Below are 22,492 nucleotides of genomic sequence, written 5' to 3' on the forward strand. Positions count from 1 at the left end.
GAAAATGGAAGCGCCTCTTTCATTGTGAAAAGAGGTTAGAAAGAGGGGTGTTCCCACACTGCATAAGCCATGAATCATCTTCATCATTTTAAAAATTATAATTAAGTTTGCGATATCTACTGTTCAGTGCAGGCTTGGAGTTGATTACGAGAAAATGTAATCGATTACGATTATGATTACCAGCTCGAAAAATAGGAGATTACAATTATGATTACGATTATAATCCTCTGCCAAAACGTAATTACGATTGCAGCAACGATTAGATTATGTCAAAAATGTAATCGATTACAATTACGATGTGCCGATTACGATTTTGATTACGATTACAGACTCGTGAGAGGAAAATACATGCACACATATACTATATTATTCTTATTATTATTTTGCGGCAACAATGTCATAGTTAAAAAATTATGATTTTTGATTGTGCTTTTAAATGCTACATAACTATTTTGACCATATATCCTGCACAGGTAATTAGGTGTCCCATATCCAAATGACTTGCCACATTATAATGCATTTTGTACATGATTTAAATTTTCATTATTATTTTTCATACAACCAATAGTTTCTAAAATTTATGTATTATATTTCTGCATTCTATTCTCTACAATTTGCTATAATATTATTTAATTCAACTTATTTTTTGAAAAAAAAAAACCCTATGTATTTAATTTTGCAAAACATGCATAGTATTAAAATATATCCAAATAGTATAAATAAATGATAGGAAAATAAATGTTCAAAATAAATACTGCAATCAAGACAATTTTTTATTGCATTTTAATAATACCAATGCTTTAAATGTATCATGTTTCATCCTCATTCTCTGTGAGGTATAAAACTTTCAAGCAATACTGAATAACCGCTCAACAGGTGCAGATGATGCACAAATTGACAAGTACTTGGGAGCAATTTTGCTCAGTAATGGGTATACATGAATAGAATATTGGATCCCCAGTACTCTAGGGGATCAATATTATGCCCACTTGGTACGCTAGTTTCATACGCATTTATTTCGCTTCCGATTTTCTCCTGTATTAAGGAATTATTATTTTTGTAAGTGCTGGCTGGTTTTTCTAAAAATGCGAACAATTTCCCTTTTTTTTTTTGCAGGATGTTTTGGTGACACATCTTTTGTGTCCTTATCTTCTGATTCAGTGCAAATGTTATGACAGTCTTTGTTAGACATTATTTCTTCCTCGATAATTTCTTTTATTTTATTTTTTGTGCTTGAATCGTACCAGTTGTATTTGAGCCTTGGGTCTAAAAATGAAGCCACTTGAAATGCTTCCAATTCTTCATAGTGACTCATTCTAGAAGTTAGTGCTGACAACAGTTTTTTTGCTGTCGTATTAGAGTATTGCAAATTTTTGGTCAGGAGGTCCTCAAGATAGTGCTTGAACACTCTTAAAGCAATATAATTGGAAAGCACTTTAAAAAGTAAAAATGAGTATAATAAGTTTTGCTATGATTTCCAGGCATTATTTTTTCCCCCACATGCATAAGCATTTTATAATGATATTTTTTTATCTCAGTTTCAAAAACAAATGTTTTTACAAAGGTTAAAACAAATGTTTTTAAAATCTTTAAATGCAAACTTTTTTCTCTTATATACCTATTAAAAAGTATCAGCATTGAAATATAAAGCATAAATTTAAGATTAAATTAGATGTGAAAATATTTTGAAAAATCACTTACCAGAGTGATGTCATTACAAAAATCAAAGAACCGCTAAGATAGTGCGTGTGAATGAGCACTGAAATGCAAATCCAAATTCGCTCTTCTTTTGACAAAATTAATCCTCTTCCGCCAGTGAAAGTAAAAAAAAAAACCCACCAAAGGCATAAAACTGTTTTTTTAGAACTTTGTCGAAACGAAAACATGTGTTCGTACAGCACTGTTGATATTGTTCTCTTTCTGAGGCGGTAGCTCCGCTTGTTTGTCTGTCATTCACAGATGAAAAGGAAAATTGATGACCAATCCAACTTGGGGACGCGTTCTGTCAATGACACCTACAGGGTACAAAACCCACTAAGATGCGGCATGTTTATGACCCTTGGCCAACGAGCCCTTTTAGCAGCAGGGCCTAAAGGCTCTGCTGTCTAGTCCTTTGTACGTTTCTATTGAAGTCTTATCTTTTCCTCAGTCCAGATCCCATCGTCTGCATAGCATTGTAGAAACGCAACTTGAAAGTTTTCACTTTCAGGAAGTTGGGATTACACGATTATGGAACAAAATTACGATTATCTAAACTTAGATTACAATTACGATTATGCAAGAAACACTTGATTAAAATTACGATTACAAGATTACGAGTGTCCCATTGACAGATTATGATTATGATTACAATTACACAAAAATGTAATCGATTACGCAGATTACGATTACGTAATCGGCGATTACTCCAATATTATAATGCAGTATTGTACTTAATGTAAGTACCGTACTGTGTTAATTCGTGTCTCTCGTTGATCATTGATTTTGTGCTTCATAATAGTAATTTATGGAAACGCTTTTTCTAAAATGCAGTAAAACGTCAGTTCTTTATGAAAGAAATGTTAATATATAGTTAAGAAATGGTTTGAAACAATTTGAGGGGTGTTAACACATGTTTGAAATAATCGGGTATGCTAATAAAATATTTCTAAACATAAGTTGTTTCACAATGCGAAATTTCAACTTGCACAAAGGGTCTCGGAATGCATCCCTCGCCTAAGTCGGGAACTGACTGTAATTAAAAAATTTTTTCCTTTAACTAAAAACTGAAGTTTAGAATAATTTTAAAATTCATCACCATATTCTGTATGAAACTTAAACGCACTATAAAACAAGAATAAACTTTACACAGTAAAATATTCTTTGTATTGTTTAGTCTTATAAGATTTTTTTTTGTTGATCCAGTGATTAGAACATGAAACTTTAAGATTTGACAGTGTGTGTGTTATTGCACAATTCAAACTGACACAGTATAGGTTACAAACCTTTGAATATAATTGATATATGGGTCATTCTCCAGAAAGTGTAACTTTTGAACAAAAATATTTTTCAATTTCAAAATCTTTTGTTCTCTCTCTTTTTTTTTAAATTCTTACATGAAAGTGTTACCTACTAGAAGTGACCATAAACAATGACACAGCTGAATTCCAATTATTTTACTCTTAAATAAAAAAAATGCCTTGTTCATGGAGGTAAAAAAAAAAGAAGAAAAAACGTTTAGTGTTTTAAAATCGAGGCCAATTTAATATCAAAGTAATAATTTTGTTAATTGCGCAAACAATGAGCTATTTTAATGATTAGTGTGAATCTAATATTAAACTCTCTTAATTAAAGTATGGCTTAATCTTTAGTTATCCTTTTAGTTCAAATGTGTGTTAAACAAAAGTTTAATATTAACATGCAGTGAAGCACCATTTATACGTTTCTCTTTTATACATTTTTATCAATTATATGTTTTTTAAATTGGTCCCTGCAGAGTATAATACACATTAACCTATACCTACTATACGTTTTTTTCATTTGTACGCTTTTTTCATACAGTCCTTTCAAAAATGTATAAACGGTGCTTCACTGTATTACCAAATTAGTAAATTTCAGAATAAAGTGATAATTTATAATTTTGGTAGAATGCCTAAAAGTAATGTATTTCCCCTCCATCATTTATTTTAACATCAAAAATAATGACATTAATAAGATGTCACAGAGGTGAGGAATTTTTCATTAATTTAGGCCTAATGGATACATTTTTCAGGGAAATAATTTTTTTCTTCGTTGCTACAATCTGCACATGTTAAGCATATAAAAAACATGTACACTTCTTTTTTTACATTAATTTACATCCCTGAAATTCAAGTTCACGTAGGTGAGAATTCACAATAACCACACTTAGTTTTTAAAATAAAATCTATCTTCTTGTTTTTCGACAAAAATTTCACAACTTCTTTATGACTGAAAATGAACAAGGGGGCTTCCCTTGTATCATGGGGAAAAAATTGATGTCATTTCTGCCATCTGTTGATGAGAATTGGCATTTTTAGGTTTAGGTAACGGAAGTGAGAATTTTTAGTGTGAAATAATTTCTTAACCTTCTGAAACGAACTAAAACACAATATTAAAAAAATTAATATGCTTAAACAATTAGTATTTGAGACACTTGTGAAAGGAATAATAAATAAGTGTAGTTGAACTTGGTTAATACGAAATGCCAAAAATTCGAGAACTTGTTTGTATTAACTGTTATTCGTACCAACCATGTATAAGTAAAATGGGAGGAAAATAAAAAATTCATATGTAAACTTAAAACAGAATTGCTTTGAAACTCATTGACAATATCTATCTTTTCACGAATTGATAGTGCTTTTCTTTTTAAGCTCGCCATCTTTAACTTTTAATGGGCTACCAAATAAAGCAACATTTAGTTTATAGGAAATGTTGGACTGCCAAGCAGGATATATACTGCAGAATTTTTTCTTGCAGTAACCGGAAAAAGCTAAGCTTATTTACATCATGAAATAACTTGCTTTATCGATATTCTAGGAGAGACTAAATAGAAGGGTCGGAAATAGTCGGACAGTAATTTTTATTGTGTAAAATTTTTTTAGCGATAACTGAAGAACCAATTCAAAGAAAAGTGATAATGGGGGGACAGGTGGTAATACCAAAATGAAAAGATAGTTTTTTCCCCAAGCAGACTGATCTGTCCAAATGTAAACAGGTGTAATGAGCTTTAGCTCTATCAGAATAGCTGAGGCCTTATCTACCCACAATAGCTCAATGCAGTCGAGAATATTTTCCACCCCCTTGAGAGCAAACTACTTAGGGCGTGTGTTCAAGATTCAGAGGCAGGTGATGTAAAGGACTATTGGGGGATAATGCCTGTGTTGACAGCTGTTTCACTTTCCCTTAAAATGTTCAGTACCACCTGTAAACTTAGATCATTGAGCCTTTTAAAGGTAGAAGAGCTGTCACTACTTGATGACTAAAAGAAAAGGGTTGGAAGTTACTCACAAAATTAAGGAATACATGGAGAGCTTTATATAGTGATACAAAATTGCTGAAAAAGAAAACTGAAGCACTCAATAGCGATTTTTTTTCCAGGAAGAAGTCAGACGTTTTGTTTATCTTAACCGAAACTTTAATTTTGATCTGTGTAATATCCATAACATGTTTAATGTTATTAAATAGTAAACCAAACTTAATTAACGAAGTGTTCACTTTAACCTTGATTTGTATTAACTGTGGTCGTATTAACAGAGTTCAACTGTATATACTTTTAATTAAACAAGTTATTAAGCAACATAAAGTCACACCAGGTGTGTAACAAGGCACAGAGGTGAGAATTCACATGCTGTGAACCAAAAATATATTAGAATAAAAATTACAATTAAAAAAATGTTGGCAGGTTTAAATAGATATATTTGTGCTGAAAATAAAAAGCATTGTTAAATGAATTTTTCTCTTGAAGTTTTTACTGTAAAAGGCGTGTGACAGAAAAGTTACACTTTTTGAAGAATGACCCATATACATATAATGCTTCATTATAACGAGTTTTCATTGAAATATGATGCTTGCCCTTTTTTTCAATCATGTTCACATGTTCCCCCCCCCCCCCCCATAGGGGAACATGTGAACAATTGAAGAAATTTTTTAAAAACTCCATACGTAAAGGAATAATATTTTTAAAAAATCTGAAAAAATTCCGTGGCACAAAGTAAAGGCTGTTCAATCATGGGGAGCCTTTTTCTGTGAGAAATTGATATTTTCTGAGAAATTAAGAAATGAAAAATATTGTTCACGTATGTGTGGGCTCCCTTTTCCCCTATGATTCTGGCTTCAGGAGTGTAAAAATCAACTTGTTGTAAACTTGTACGTAATTGTTTTTGTGCATGATAAATGGTAATGTCTTTTATTTGAATGGTACTACGTTTCATTTTTACATTGAAAGTTCAACCTTATATTTAAAGTGAAAGATAAGAGCTAGGTATATTTGCTAATGCTTTTTCATGTAAATGATCCTACATGATTTTTATTCACAAGGTTTTGTAAACACCTAGAATGATGCTGTGCTCAAATGTTTGCTTTTATCTGTCTGATTACATTTGAAAAAGATAATTCTAATGCAGTTATTTTTTCTTGGTCATTTGGAAGAGTAGTCATTGTAGTTTCTAAAATTGCAGGTAGAGTGAAACTTCTCTAGAGTGACCACTCTCCGTTCCTAAAAAGTGGTATTAATGGAGGTTGGTCGCTTTCATAGGTTGTTTATGAAAATGCAAAAATTAACCAACATAAATAGCACCAACAGAAATATTCGTTTAAGTTCTGCTTACAGTATAGCATTAAAATTATGTTAAGAATATATATAAATAGAGAAACTAAAAGTTTTCTTTTCTAAAACGTATTTCTTACATTATTTTTCCATTTAGGAATTGATTCGATTTGAAATGTGAGAAAAGATTTGTCTGCTTCAAATTTTTTGTTTCTTCTGAACCAACTTTTGTTTCTTGTTCAGCTTCTGGCCCCAAAAAGTGTAATGTCATTATTATTAGTGCAATCTGAGTGCAACATTAGACTGTCTACTATTTATAACCTATTCAAATGAAATAAAAGATTTTAATCACTAAAATGACCTACGAATGAACTTGTTCTATTCACAAGCAACAACCAAATTTCAAGTACGACTGTGAAAATTTTCACAGTCGTTTCATTTCACCCCACTTTCATTTTTTGGTGTTGAGTTTTGAAATTGCTGGTCGTTATCAGAGGTTTCAATGGTCTCTCCCAGAGGATTTTTAACATTGAGCAGATAGGGAGGAAAATGCCTTAGAGTATTGGTCATTAATAAAGGTGGTCGTTTATAGAAGTTTCTCTGTATTTATTTTCAAGTTTATGTTGATCAAAATAAATAAGGTTTTTATATTTTATTTTCTTTTAGGTTTTAGATGTAGATGTTTTTCTGGTCAACAATCAAACTTTGAAGCAACTTGTTTCAGAAGAAAAGTGAGTTTCTAGTTTTCTTTATATAATTTTTGATTAGCAATTATAGTTTTACATCACTTTCTTCATGCCCATTATTTTAAATTTTCATGTGGGAAGGGGAGTGGATTACTTAATACATATTTCATCATAAAGCTACTGAAGCATTGACCAGTAGACCATGGCCACACTACAAAAACAGTGTTTCTATGCGAAACAGCAATTTCTTTTTTTTTTAAATAAAATTTTTATTTTCATTCAATTCCTGTTCAATGTTATTTGATGGAAAAACAAAAGAAAAAAAAAGAAGGAAAATGAGGTGGCATAAAAGAAATATGTGTGCTTTTACAAAATGTTAAACTGTACAAATAAGATTTGTACAGAAAAAAAAAAGCAAAACATATAAAAAAAAGCCTAGTTATCGAACCAAAATGAACTATTCAACATGCGTAGTTAGTTTTCCTTTGACAACGAAAGTTACAAGGGGAAAAGGTTTCAACCCCTCCCTTTATGAAATCCTGGACACGGGCCTGGAACCAAAAATAAGTTGGGATGGATCTCCCAAACCTGTAAATCCGTCACTGCCTGTTTTCAAAAATATTTACAGAATGTCCTAAAATATTTTTTAAACTTATATGTATATACATTTACAGTAGGGTCTCGAAAATCCGAGTCTCGTAAGTTCAAGGTTCCGTTTAATCCGAGGTGCTTCATTTACATTTTAAGTTAATTTTTGTAGTTGCTAAGAATGATTTTCATTATAATCTGAAAATGGAACTTTCTCGCTACTGTAAACTTATTTAATTACGTACGTAAATATTAATAAAAAGGCAATGAGAGGTTGAGGTCAATGACAATCCCTAAATGGAGTGAAATATTCATTGACCGCAAAATATGGATTAAGAGATGCGTCAAAGACAATAACTTGATACGGTAAAAGTATCATTGGTTTACCACAAAGAAAGTGTAAACATGCTTTTTTGACAATAGCAGTCAAAAAAGTAGGTTCACAACCTGACGCTGTACGAATAGTAGTACGTAAGAAATTTAAGCCCAATCAACTAACCTTTTATGTGTTAGGCCGGATACATACATTACATACTCGCGTAAGAGCATAGATACAGACGTTAAGACAAAACTCGATATTGATTCCGGCATAGTCGAAATACATATTAGGTTGCACACAAATTTGCACGCAAAAAATATGGACCAATATGGTGAAAAAGAAGTCAAAATTCTTTTATTAAAAGTGAAATTTGTGCGAAATTTTTTTCGTGAAAACAATAGTTCTTTTTCTTTATATAAGAAAGTAAAAGATCTTCCTCCTTGTGCCTTCTGAATAGTGTAAATTTTTAGTGTGAAAGGATTTTCTGGATAATCCGAATTTCCAGTAATCCGAGGTGAGGTGAGCATAATGCATAAATATTTTGTATTAGTTTGGCTTAATACATTTGTATGTTCCTTTTCCCCTTATATCTAACTTGTTTTATGATTTCAAACACTTGTAATTTGAAAATTCACATTGAGAAAGTTCCAGTTTTTTAGCCAACTTCAACTGTGACAATTTTCATTAACAGCTTGAAACAGCCAAAATAAATTGTCTTTTAAAGGATAACTTATTGCTCATTCTATCTAGAGTTAATTCAATGATTTATTTTTATGGTCAGTCTGTTATTTTTTTCTTCTGAGACTGGTCACCTTTTCTTTATTAAGTAGAAAAAACTTCCTAGCCTTCCCAAACACAATAGTTCTTTCAGAGAATCGAATCATTAAGAATTTAAAAAAAAAAGGCTTTTGCTCTTTTCTTGTATATCATTTCCATTGTATCACTGATAAGCAAATTGATCAATTACTTATCAGTCGACAATTATTGATCAGAAGGATTTTTGATATTATAATTTCTCTATTCCTGTTCTTTTATTCATAGTAAAATTTCGTTCATTGTCTGAAAGCAAATGTTCATACTGTATATGAAGTTACCATAGGCGGCTTGGGCTTGTATTGGGGGGAGGGGGGCGGATACAGAAATAATTTTTGGAGGGGGCCCTAGAAATTGAAAAGCTCACCTCCCTCTCAATTTCAATTTTTCATGGCTTTATTTTCAAATGTGTTTTTTTTCTTTCTTTTTTTTCAGGATCCCTTAAAGGTGTTAAAAACTTGTAAAAAAATTTCTAGGGCCAGTGAGGTTTTTTTTTTTTTTCATTTTGCAAGATACATAAATAAATAAAACTTTACTTGTTAGTAAAGAACTGACACAGAAAATATTTAAATGGAAAAATAGGTTATTACTGTATTTTCAGAAGGATACACCACACCCGTCACAAGCGCTGCATTGTAATATTTATTACAGAAAGAAAAGAATCTGGTGGGGGAGAGTGGTCATACATCAAATAAAAAGCTATATATTTGAAATAAATAAAAGAATGAGAGTAAATTTTTCATTTTGGATTGTAACAATTAGGAATTAAGTTTTAAAACTGCAAATTTTAATGCTGACAATACTTTATTTTGTAAAACAAGTCATTTTGTTTACTTATGAAACATTTTAGAATCTAAACACCTCTTTTAACTTTTTTTTTGGAACATTTTGTTTATTAAATTTTTAGCAGATTGGTTGTTCAGCAAGGACAGATCAAGAAATTTTTCAAGAGAGGGGTGATTGATTTTTATTACTTACTTTTTACTACGTATACTGATTTTAAAATATTGATCACAAAGGTTTTGGACTTTAATTCAGAAACAGTTCTGAGATAGGGTCATAAACCAGAACTTCCTTTCTTCTTTCAACGATGAAACTCGTCTAAATTTGCGTTTTTGAACTTCATTTTCTAAAAATTACCAGTGTAGAGTCCCTCAAGGTAGGGGTGATTGCCCCTCCCTTTATCCATCCCTGTTGTTCAGACAGCTTCCAGGATGTCTCAGGAACAGGTCTGCAGGGTCGCCGAGACAGGGGGGGGGGGCAGCAGGGGCAAAATCCTTAGGACCCGGCCCGAGAGGGAACCTGGTCACCTTCTCAAAAAGGATTTTTTTCCAGAGTATATGCTGCTAACTGAACTTCTTTTCGGTGTTGGGAAAGCAAAAACATCTCTCAGTCAACATTTGAGCCCAACATGCAACATCTGCATGTTCACAGCATCGAGTGCTTATGTGTCTATTTTGCAGAGACATTTCTATTGGGTAGGAAAATGACCAGTAGCAGGAACACCGTGACAAACAGCGCCCACTTCTTTCGTCGCACGCTTTCCTCCTTTTACGGACCTCGACCACGGTTGAGTGACATCACGCTAGGGGTTTCCAACCTGTAAGTCATGTCATTATACCTACATTTAAATATATATCACTGCATAGTTTAAAAATTAAAATACATAGGATAATCCAGTCATATTAGACATTAAAATCGCAAAGTGAGATGTAGTTCTGATTTTTTAATATGATGTTTGGGTCAGTTTGGTAGTGTAAATCTAAGTTCGCAGTTTTCAAAAACCTGTGCTCGCTGCTTTAATTCGCAAAAAACTGTGAAATTTTTTTAGTTTTTCCTTTATAACTCCTAAACTATCCAACTTTTGATGTTAAATGTGGATATCCATTTTAAAGCGCATTAAATTTTGAACAATTTAAGCTCAAGTGGCGTTCTGTGCGACCAATAGTTTAGGAGATATCATACTTCAAAAATTGGCCATTTTCGGCGAAAAAACAAAATACTTCAATCACATTCCATGCCAAATATGGACATGAATTCCAACTCTAATTGAAAAAAACTGGGCATACTGTTACAGTACATTTAATTGGTTTTCATTTAAGCCAAAAACAAAGTCTGTAGATTCAATAGTTCTTTCACAATTGCAAAACAGATAAATAATCGGAAAATTCGATTTTTGATGAAAGGAGACAAAACACTTCTCAAGAATATATGGAAGATCCTAGTCTAAAGAAAGGGGCATAGAATGATATAATACAACTTCAATTTGTGTTTATATAAGTTATGTGTGCTGACAAAACATGCCGGTTATAGAAAACTTAAATATAGGTTAATGATTAACAGCCCTATGCAAGTAATGCAAACATTCCTTCCCTACGTATCTATGCCTTTAACATTGATGAATTTTTGGCCGTATTTCATTTTTTGACTGGAAAGTTATCTACCAAGTTTGATTTTGAATAAATAATATTTTTGAACGAAAGTCTTTCAGTGCAAAACACAAGAGAGATATGTACAAGAGAAAAAAAAAACAGAATGATTTCAAAAGGTTGAAACTGTATTTACATGTTCGTTTTATCTTAAAAATTAATTACACTTAATGTCTTGGTTTTTATGGTGTATTTGATGAATACGATCATACTCCCGAACTGAAAAAATAAGGTAGGTTGATTTTATTTTCATTTTATTGTATTTCTTTTTTTAATTTTTGTCAATTAGAATGGCAAAGTTGTTGTGGTCAGTCTTTTTAAATGGCAGAATGCACAAAGCTGAGCAGCTAAGATCAGTTCTGCAACAACAGCATACTCCCATATATTTCTTCTTGCAGTAAAATGAGAGAAATCTGAAAAGGATGGGTGAGGCTGGATCGTTTAATGTAATAATTTGTGATAAACCAATCTCAAAATTTATGTTGGTCTTCGACCAACTCCGCTCTGAGGCATCCTTCTCCTCTGCCTACCATTTGTTTACTTGTCGGTACTTGCAATACGAATGGAATGAAGCTACTCTTTTGGTTGAAGACTAGCAAAGAAGGTTCACAGTTGCATTACATGCTTCTTTGAGGAACAGGTGGAACTGAATACTGTCACAGAATATTGGGCGGATGCCTCATTTCCATACAGAGCAACTAGCTTCATCTCTACAACTTTGACTGAAGCTTCAGGACTCACTTCAGGAAGGAAAGCTATGATGGCCTGGTCAACCTTATATCAGTTCATTTGAAAAACACTGCACAGTTTTGTTTTTCTTACCCAGACATGGGAAGATTTGGTATCACATTCACTAACTGCGCGAAGAAAAAGTACAAATCTAAGAGGTATTCCATTTTTCCTCTGTTAAAAAACAAAATTTTAATAAAGCTGAATACAAATTAACTGGAATTTGGCACTTTTCTGCAAAGAAATATTTTGAATGTTTGAGACAAAAACGGCAAAAAAAAAGCAGATCCACATCCTCTTCATCATTGATCACGATCTGTTGAGATGTCCTTTTTTTTGATGGCGGTTCGGTTAATGTTTGAATCAGTTTCTCTAGTGGTTTTTTTTCTCCAATGTCCTCAAGTCCCAACCTAGAGAGCAACTCGTCATTGAGGTGTCGTTTATTACATGATTTGGAAAAGCGTTTCTTAAGGAGCACTCTGATGTTGAGAAGTCAAATAAATCATATTGCGCTAGCGCGCAGTCGTTCTGATGTATCCGAAGACAGTAAAAGCATCTCAGAGTCATTCCAGTTCTCCAATAAAGTTAAGCATGAACATAATTCATTAAATTCACCAAAAAAACACACAGCTGAACTGTTTAATATGTTACACTAGGGATTAGTTCTTTTAGGATCTCCTTTAGTTTCATTAAAACCTGTTCAAGTGTGCTCACAAACTAGGCAAAAATTTATTGATTTGTAAAACCATGAAGTTTCTTTTAGTGTAGGGAAAACCGGGGCAAGATGACGAATGCCTTATTTTTTCCGTTTTCCCCTAGTTAACAGCATCTATTGCATACTACTGGTTCTTCTATCTGCTGTTGGTTCAGCAATAGTATAGAGACGCTGAAATTGCCATATTTGTGTTAGTTCTGAAGTTCTGATTGTTTACCATTGCCACGGCCTAACTTTTATGCATTTGTAAATAAGCTCTGCTACAAATATAGTTAAGTTATATCGTGTCTCTTTAGTATTTATGAGTAACTTAGTTTAAATACTACCTATTACCATGAATAAATGTCAATTAATCGCCTTCTCTTATGGTAATGGAAAATAATCCGTTCAAACAGGCAGTTTGTGGCAAGATGACAGACCGAAACGCAGGGCGAGATGACGAGCTTGTCATCTCGTCCCGTGTTTCGAAATTTATTAAACTAGCTATGTTGTCCATTTCATTAAATCCTGTAAACGCTTATTTGTTTGTTCACCACGACCTTGTGCTTATAAATGCCCTCTGGGGTTAAAGGATGCATTGAATCAAAGGAGGTGTTGTTCGAAAGCCAGTGACCAGAGGCTATTTATAAACTAATTGACCAAATGATTAGTTGATTGAATTAAATCAAGCAAAGAATCTCCTGCTCTGTTGGTAATTGACAATCATAAATCTCACATAACTTTGCAGGCTGTCTTATATTGCAGTGAAAAAACATTATCATGGTTGGGTTGCCACCCCACACATAGCATCGCCTCTAGCTCCTGATGCGTCATTTTTCTGCCCATTAAAAACCTACTATAGCCAAGTATGTGACAACTTAATGGTCATTCATCTGAGAAAAACTATCACAGACAAAAATATTAGTAAGCTTTTGAGCACCACTTACTTCAAAGCAGCTGCAGTTGGAAATGCCGATAAAGGGTTTAAAGAATGAGAGATAGACTAATAATTCCCTTGTTTTTAGCGGACTAGGATGTTGTTGCCGATTAAACTGAGAATAATAATGCTAATCTTCAGACCTTGGAGTAGGAAACCAACATATAAACTCTCCAGACGAAGCAGAAGTTATAGCAAATGCTGATTCCGATGCACCGAAGAAGCCTGTTAGTGTTTCTGATTTAAATGCATAGCCTAATGCAACACAATGTGAGAAAACAAAAAGGAAAAGCAGAAAACTGAGCTCAAACATTCTTACAAGCACACCCATCAAAGAAATGTCAGAACAAGGAGCAAAGCGGAAGGAAAAAAGGATTATGTAAAAAAACAGGGAAAATAAGCTCGTGAAGGTAAAAAGAGGGAGCAAAAAAGAACTCAAACTAAGTTCCTTTGGGTCCAAGTCTATTCAATTCATGCCATGCAATTCAGTTGCATCAACTTCAAAGATGGTGTTATAAGATGCTCCGCTTGTAAAGAGGAATATTGTGACCCTCCAACAGAAGAATGGACCCAGTGCTGTAAAAGTCAAGAGCATGAGGCATGTTCCAGTTATGAAAATGGCATTTTTATTTGTGTCTATTGTTAGCTGCACAACTTAACACTTCAACATTAGGCTTAATTTGAAACTTTGTAAAATGTGAAAACACAGTTATCATTTTAAAAACTAGGAAACACATTCAAAAAATAAAAAGTGTTCAACCTTTTTCAACGCTGTCATCTTGCCCCTAGGTCAAAGTCATCTTGCTCCAGTACTGGGGCAAGATGACGATTTGTTAAGGTCATGAAAAAATAAAAATATCCTTCTTTATTTTTATTTGAAAAATTAAATGGTAATATATTTAGTACCACAAAGGACTACTCTAAAAGTTCATGTGAAATTAATTTTACTATCCTTAAAAATAAATTAATAAACAACAAAAATTGTTAACATAGTCATCATGCCCCAGTCTTCCCTACATAAAAATCCTTTGAATTCATTCCATTTTTCACATCTCGTGTAAATAAAGGCGAGCATTTTTTGTGTAGCAATCAAGACCTGCTAAGTGAAAAATTTAAAGCATTTTGGTTAATGTTTCTAGATGCATCCCTATTTTCCATACTTTCTGCTTAAATGATTTTTCAATAAGTGTAAACATTCCATAATATTGCGCTTAAAATGTACAGGGGGTACATTTTACATTCTAGGTTTCCAGCTGAAGCTTTTCATTTGATATGATGAACCTGGACAGTTTCATTTGCTTTTGCAAAAAGAATGAGTGAACTTTCATTTTTATTCTTTGTTTCTCTGCTCGTCCGTCTTTGGATAATTGAAACACATTACAAATTTGTCTGATACTAAAATTATACTCTATTCAAAATAAAACTTGGTAGGTAACTTTCCAGTCAAAAAATGAAATCCGGCCGCAAATGCATCAATGTTAAAGGCATAGATACGTAGGGGAAGGAATGTTTGCTTTATCTGCATAGGACTGTCAACTACTGGCCTATTTCATATTTTTATAACTGCTCTGTTATGCCAGCACACAAAACTTATATAAACACAGATTAGAGTCTTATTACATCATTCTTTGCCTCTTTTTTTTAGTACGTCCATATTGTCTTGAAAAGTGTTTTGTCAAATTTCATCAAAAATCGAATTTTCCAATTATTTGTCTGTTTTGCAATTGTTAAAGTACTACTGAATCTACAGACTTCGTTTTTAGCTTAAAGTGAAAGCCAATTAAATGTATTGTAACAGTATGTCCAGTTTTTTTCAATTAGAGTGGGAATTCATGTTCATATTTGGCGTGAAATGTGATCGAAGCGTAATTTTTTTATTTTACGCCAGAAAGGGCCAATTTTTGAAGTACGATATCTCCTAAACTATTGGTCGCACAGAACGCCACTTGAGCTTAAATTGTTCAAAATTTAATGCGCTTTAAAATGGGTATCCACATTTAAAATCAAAAGTTGGATAATTTAGGAGTTATAAAGGAAAAACGAAAAGAAGAGTCCAAAAATTTCGCAGTTTTTCGCGAATTACGCAGCGAGCACAAGTTTTTGAAAACTGCTAACTTAGATTTACACTACTCTAACTAACCCAAATAACATATTAAAAAATCAGAACTACATTGTGTTTTGCGATTTTACCCTTTTTTTGTATGGTATGACTGGACTAGGAGGAGGAGCATCAGTTTAGAGTATAGTATCAATACTTGAGTGCAGTGGCGAATCCAGGAGAAAGGGCAGCACCCTCCCCCCCCCTTGTACCACAGTACCTGATGCCACATCTTCCTCTAAGATTATATTTCATTTTGATTTAGGGACTTACATACCTCAAATTTCAACGAAAGAATCCCGGATTTACATCCCTCTATCATCATCTAAAATCGTCTTAAATTTCGTTTTTGGAACTTTAATTTTGAATTACTTCTGTTAGTGATTCTCTAAACCCCGCCCTTATCCTGAAAGATGTCCTGCAATTGTGTTTTTAGGACCTAATTTTGGGAATGTTCCGGGAAGAGTCTTGAAGCCTATCCTGTATCTTAACTTCAAGAGTATCTAACCCAAGAAATGGGTTTTTAGGATTTTAAGATCAAAAAACAATTTCAGAGTTGTGCCTACTGTCTTCTTCACATAATTAAAGATCGTATGAAATTTCGTTTTTAGTACTTAAATTTCAAAGAAAATTCCTGGTGAAGGTTCTCTGAATATTTTTCCTTGTTATCAAAGATAATCTACTATTCTCTTTTTGAGACTTAAATTTCCAAAAAAATCCTTGAGAGTTTCCGCAACTCTCATCCACATCATAAAAACTCGTCTAGAACTTTTTTTTTTTGGATTTTCAATTCCGAAAAAGTTCCGGCGGAGAGGCTCTGAATCCAAACTTTTCCCCTAACATTTACAAAGGGGGCTTATAATTGCGTTTTTAGAACCCCAAATTAAAAATTTTTCCTGGGAAAGGTTGCCCGAACCTCTTCTGTTTCTAAAACTTCAACAAAGACAATCTACGTGAGGTCGTTTTTAAGTTCCCGGAATAGAGGACAAGGATAGTAAATTCAAATGTGATTATATTCTTCTTTTTCAATCTATTCACTTGCAACTCAAAAACACTTCTCAGATCTATCAATAAATTTGTTTATACCTGCATAAAAAAATATTGACTATTTCACAGAAAAATACGCTGAAAAAATGCTTATTTCACTTCCTCATCAGGGCCGATCCTAGCAGGTGTTCAGAGTGTGCGCCGCACAAGGGCGGCCAAAGAAAGGGGCGGCCGCAGGCCGCATCACATAGTTCTTATAATCAAGCAAAATTCCTCAAGAATTTCTCACAAGATAACTTATAATCAGGAGAATAAATATGCAGATTTTTAAATGTTCAATTGTCAAAGTATGTCGATTTCTACATTCTTATGTGTCTTTCTTCGTAGCATACAAAGTTAAAAAAAAATAGAATGTTAGGGAACATTGTGTTGGTTTATTGTCCATTAATATCTACTCTTAACACACATGCTTCATTTGGTTGCTAAGTCTGTGACAGAGCTGGTAATTAGGCATGGATACAGGGGAGGGGAAAGTCCCCCTTCTAATGCATGAAATGGTGCCGTCTAAAAGGAGCACCGTTGGCGGCCACTAATGTCTACCCCCCCCCCCCCCCCCCACGCTATAGACCTAAACAATGAGGACACATTTTATTTATTAAAAAAAAGCTATACTGATTAGATACTCTTGCAAGCATTTCAAACAACAAAATGTAACAAACTCTGTGTTTAACAATCGTGGATGCTTGGAGAGAAAGCGGAAAATTACGACTCCCTTGAGAGTAACATATATGAATGACGAACTAAAATGTTGTACTTTTCCCCCCTTTACGACAATTTTTCTAAATTAAAATCTTGAATGAACTGCCCAGTTTCAGATCAGGTAGGAGGACAGGGCCCTTGACCCGGGAAGCAAATTTAAATGTGACTCCAAAACGAAGATCCAAAAGGATGCCATGACCTCCTTGACGAAACTAAAGAAGGCTTAAAATTGCGTTTCTAGGACTTTACTTTCGGAAAATTTCGCTGGTTGAACCTATGATCTTAAGGACCCAATTAAGTCTGTGATTCACCTCTTCTACCTTAACTCAACCAAACATAGCCTAAAAATGTTGGTTCCAAAATTTAAAACGTGTTTTCAGACGACAGCCCTTCCTATCATCAAACATTACATAAAATTGCTTTGACATTTTTCGAAATTTTTGCAGTGGAGGACCCCGAAATCCATTCGCAAACATTACTACCAAAGACAGTCCCAATTAGCGTCTTTAAAGAAGCCCCTAATTCTACCCCCTCTCACTTAACGTATTGAAAAACAAACTAAAATTGCGTTTTTGAAACATCAGTTTCAAGAACTTTTGGGGAAAGACCCCGGATCCCCCTTTTCTTCAACGCAATCACTATATCTGAAAATTTAGTTTTTAGACGGTTCCGTGGAGTCATAGCTTCCTGCCTAAACTAGCCTGAAATTCACTTTAGTTTCAAAAACACAGTTTGTAAGGGCACACTGAACCTCCTCCGCTCTTAGTCCCATCGTTATCAAACAATGCTTAAATTACGATTTTGGGACTTATATTTCTAAAGAATTCCGGAGGAGAACTGCCAGGCTTATGTAACTTTTTACGGCGCTAGGGCATATCCATCAATCCTCGACGTGAGGTGGACAAAAGTCTATAGTTATATTTTTCAGATATTAATGTTGAAAAATATCCGAAAGATCCGTAGAAGCTTCCCAGTTTTGTTAACGTCACCAAAGATAATGTAAAATTGCGATTTTAGAAATATCCGCTTAAGAGCTCCAAAATCCTTCCTTCCCAAAAATAGCCTATAATGGATTTCAGTTCCGAAAAATATTTTGGTTCGGAATATTTTCACGTTTCCCCTATTGTTTTCAAATCTAGCCAAAAACGGGTTTTTGGAAAAATAGTGCCGATAAATTACTGGAGGATGGCCGCCAGATCCCCTACCGTCCCCAAAGACGGCTTAAATTTGCGTTTTAAAATTATATTTCGAAATCTTTCGATGTGAGACGATTGAATCTCCCTCCCTCTTGCAACGTCAACAAAGGTAACCCAAAATTGCGGGATTAAAATTTCAGTTTCGGAGTGTTTTCGGGAAGAACGCCGATACTTCCTAAGCTACGGTCTTAAAAAATAGCTCCAAATTGATTTCAATTTTGAAATTATTTTAGGAAAGAACTGCGACATTACTTTCACCTAAAGTCTCGAAAAAAGTTCCTAAAATTGCGATATTTGGCGTCAATTTCGAAAGTTTCTCCATGCTCCTTGAATATACTTGACTCTTTTGTCCTTGCAACCAAACACAACTAAAGATTAACTAAAAATATTTTTCATACGCCAATTTCGATAATTTTCTTGGAACAATCCTCCTCCCCTGAACCCCTAACACCTCCCCCTACGCTTCCCCTTCCTCCGTCCCTTCTCTGATGTCACCGAAGAAAGACTATAAAATGCGTTTTTATGACTAGTAAATATTGGTATCTATTACTTTCTTCAAAGATATGAATTGTACCTAAAGAAGTTCTTACTATAAAAAATTTCTTTCTTTTTATAAGATAATTCTTCTGTCCCCCTTCCTTTTTAATTTCAAACGTGGCACAAAAATTTACATAAAGATTTATATAGACGTTAAAGATTAGTCAAAATATGCAAATTACTCGTGAGGGGCGGCACATTAGGTCTTTGCACACGGGCGGCCGACACCCTAGGATCGGCCCTGTTCCTCATCCCCTGTAAATTTCTTCTCACAAGTTTTTTTTTTTTCATTTTGAGGAAGAGGTAGTATTCACTTGGGACCAGAACTGGACTATTGGATGGATGATTCTTAATATCAAAGCCTACTTTGTGCAGGGCAGCCAATGCAAGATGACTCTTGTGAACTGAAGCGTTGTCATGCAGGAGCATCACAACTTTGGTCAATTTTTCCTCTTCTTTTTCTTCAACTGCTTCTTAAAACTGTTCTAATATTGAAGCATAATATTCTCCCGTTATACAGACACCTTTATCTTTATAATCGATCAATAATACTCCTTCTGAATTCCAAAAGATCGCCACCATGTAGTTTCCAGCTGATTGTGTCACCTTTAACTTCTTGGGCGGTGCTGTCCCTTTTTTTATGCCACTGTATGGAGTCTTTCTTAGACTCAGGTTTATAAGGAAAAACCCAAGTTTCATCCCCGTTAACAATGTGAGCCAATACACAATCTATATCCTCTCTACAGAGGTCTTCATGTTTTCAGTTTTCTTCCCGATTGAGTTTCTTGATTGGTCATTGTTCAAAGTCTAATGATGCAGTTAAGATAAAATTTGGTTATTTATGCTAATGAAGAGTCACAGAACGCCTGACGGCTAAAAATATCCCAACCACTTATTCCCATCCTCGCCATTCCGAAAAATTAAAAACACACCCTCGTACAACTGAGCATTTTTAGGATATTTCATTTCCATTTCTGAAAAATTAGGGAGCATTCCCGTTCCTTGTCTCTCTCTTCCCCCCCCCCCTCTCTTTAAAAATCATCTAAAACTTTATTTTTAGAACTTAAATTTCAAGAAATTTCAAAGGCAGAGTCTACGAGCTTTAACACTACATAAAAGTCCCTGAACCTCTCCTCCTTCTTACATTACCAGTGTTTGTGTAAACTGCAATTTTCGAACTATAGTTACGAACATTTTTTGGGGGAAAAGGACCTTCGCGAATGTTACACTTATAACTGTAGGTCCATATGCTTATTTCTCTTTCCCCACTTAACGCAATTCTCTAAATTTGATTGTGCGATGCTAGAAATGACAATCCCTCCCCCCCCCCCCTTTCAAGCAAAAATCTCGACTCTCTCTCTTGTTATATATAAGTTTGAAAAAATATTTAGTGGATTCAAGAATTTTGAAAGTGTCAAAATGTTTGTTCAACATTATAATGATTAGCTTTTTTTCTTTATATTTAACCAGTTTTTTTAATATTTTTTACGAAGAAAAACTACCAAATACGATTCTGTTTTTCTGTTGTCCACCAACTCATGGTATGATGTTTAGGATTACTATGAGGCAGATGTAGCTCTACAGAAGGCGCAATTAAGATTACTGAAATGTAAATAAGGGTGAGGGTAGTCAACAGGATTTTTTTTGGGGGGTTGGAGGGGGCCTGTAAGTCAGTATTTTTACCCCGGGGCCCAGTTGAGCTCTCGGCGGCCCTGCACGTCTGCGTCAACTGCTAAGCTAGATTAATTTTATATAATATTTAAGAACAACTTACATAAGATGGGATAAAGTGTTCATAAGTTAGGCTTAACATGTATTGTGTCCAGAGGAAATAAAAAGAAAGAAAATGTTGTTTACTGTTGTTAAACAAGCTGACAAAATTGAGAAATAACAAATAAATCTGGGACAAATGAAGCTTCAATATAACCTACTTATGTTTATGATATCCCAAATATGCAAGCCTCAGTAATCGATGTTGACCTCAAATGATTGTGCAGAAAAATTACTTCATCTGTATCTCAAATTTTCTGGCTATGAACGCTTATTTTAATTAATGTGCTTTGTGCTACATAATTTTATTAATTCATAAAATTTAGCATAATAGTTTTGAAAAGTAATTACAAATGTACTAACTTTGTAAAATGACATAATTTTTCAAGCATTTCTTTTTGTAAAATTTTTTTAGAACAATAATTTCGCCTATGTTGGAAACTTTGAGTGCCTACTCTAATTTCTGGTGTGGGATGACGGAACAGGTAATATTGATTTAAAATACTTTTTCAAAAGAAAATTTGTTTTAAATAATTGAGTCTGTATTTTAGCAGTTAAATTTTAAGTGAAATTAGTGTCTTATTTATAATTAAAAGGTTATTTTTAAAAATCCATTTGTATTAAAAATAAGATAAATATAGTATATAATCGAATTATGAGTTATATTTTAATTTATTTCTGTCGGAATATTGGAAAATAATAACTCCAATGTTTAGGGTTCTTAGTATATTCATTTTTATTTTCCTCTTTGAAAAAAACTCCTTCTGTTATTTTATTATTTTTTTAAAACTCTGATATCATTTTTTTCTTTTTTTTTTCCACAAAATATTTAACTGATTGTTGTTTAACCATTTAACTGTGACACATATTTCAGAAAAATGGACCAAACATGGGGATTTTTTTTTTGGCTGATTAATTTTTTTTCCTAATATTATTATAAAAGTTATAAAATGGTATTTCATTACAAAAATACAATTTTAAATGCTCTAACTATTATATTTACAATACATACACATAAAAAAGTAACAGATTCCTTATGTTTCTTATTAAATTAGAGCTAATTAAGCAAAATATTTAAGTTAAAATAGAATATAACTAGTAAAATATAATGTAAAAACACAGCAATATGATTTTCAATACATAAGGTTTACAGGTGTTTTACTGTATTTATAAGTTTTACATAACATAGAAAGTAATGTATTTCATGCACATCTTATTCAATTAGAGCAAATGAAACAAAGTTTTTAAGCTCAATATAATATAACAAGTATAATATAATGTAAAAACACAATAAGATAATCTTCAATATATAAAGTTTACAAATCTTCTACAGTATGGTATGTCCCAAAACACAGTACTATGCACAAGCCCATATTGCTCACTTAAGTCGTAGTGGGTGAAAAACTAGGACCATTCTTTACATCTGTTAGGAAAAGAATGAATTAAATATCCTAAAGTCAAAACAAACTCAGCACAGGCTTCACAAAATAGAAGCGTTAATTTTTCATTTGCCCGAATTAGGTTCGGATGGCACAGACAAGGGGTTAAAAACTATGTTTCCTTTTATAAGATGGAGATAAACAACTGGACTCGAATGCAAGCTTACTTGACAATGGAGAAATAAGCTGAAGCCAAGCAAAGGAAATAGTTCCTAAGACCTTGTCCGATATTCGGGTAAAATTTCG

General features: G+C 33.4%; 1 protein-coding gene across 1 annotated transcript in view; it reads left to right on the forward strand.

Annotated features, from left to right (window-relative positions):
• Positions 1-22,492, forward strand: part of LOC129219052 (glycosyltransferase 25 family member-like) — a 52,764-nt gene that overhangs the window by 8,949 nt on the left and 21,323 nt on the right. Inside the window, exons 3-4 of the mRNA XM_054853372.1 lie at positions 6,932-6,996; positions 21,223-21,292. Of these exons, the coding sequence (XP_054709347.1) occupies positions 6,932-6,996; positions 21,223-21,292 (135 nt within the window). The remainder of the gene's footprint in view (positions 1-6,931; positions 6,997-21,222; positions 21,293-22,492) is intronic.

The sequence above is a fragment of the Uloborus diversus genome, chromosome 3 (assembly GCF_026930045.1).
Source record: "Uloborus diversus isolate 005 chromosome 3, Udiv.v.3.1, whole genome shotgun sequence".
NCBI lineage: Eukaryota > Metazoa > Arthropoda > Arachnida > Araneae > Uloboridae > Uloborus > Uloborus diversus.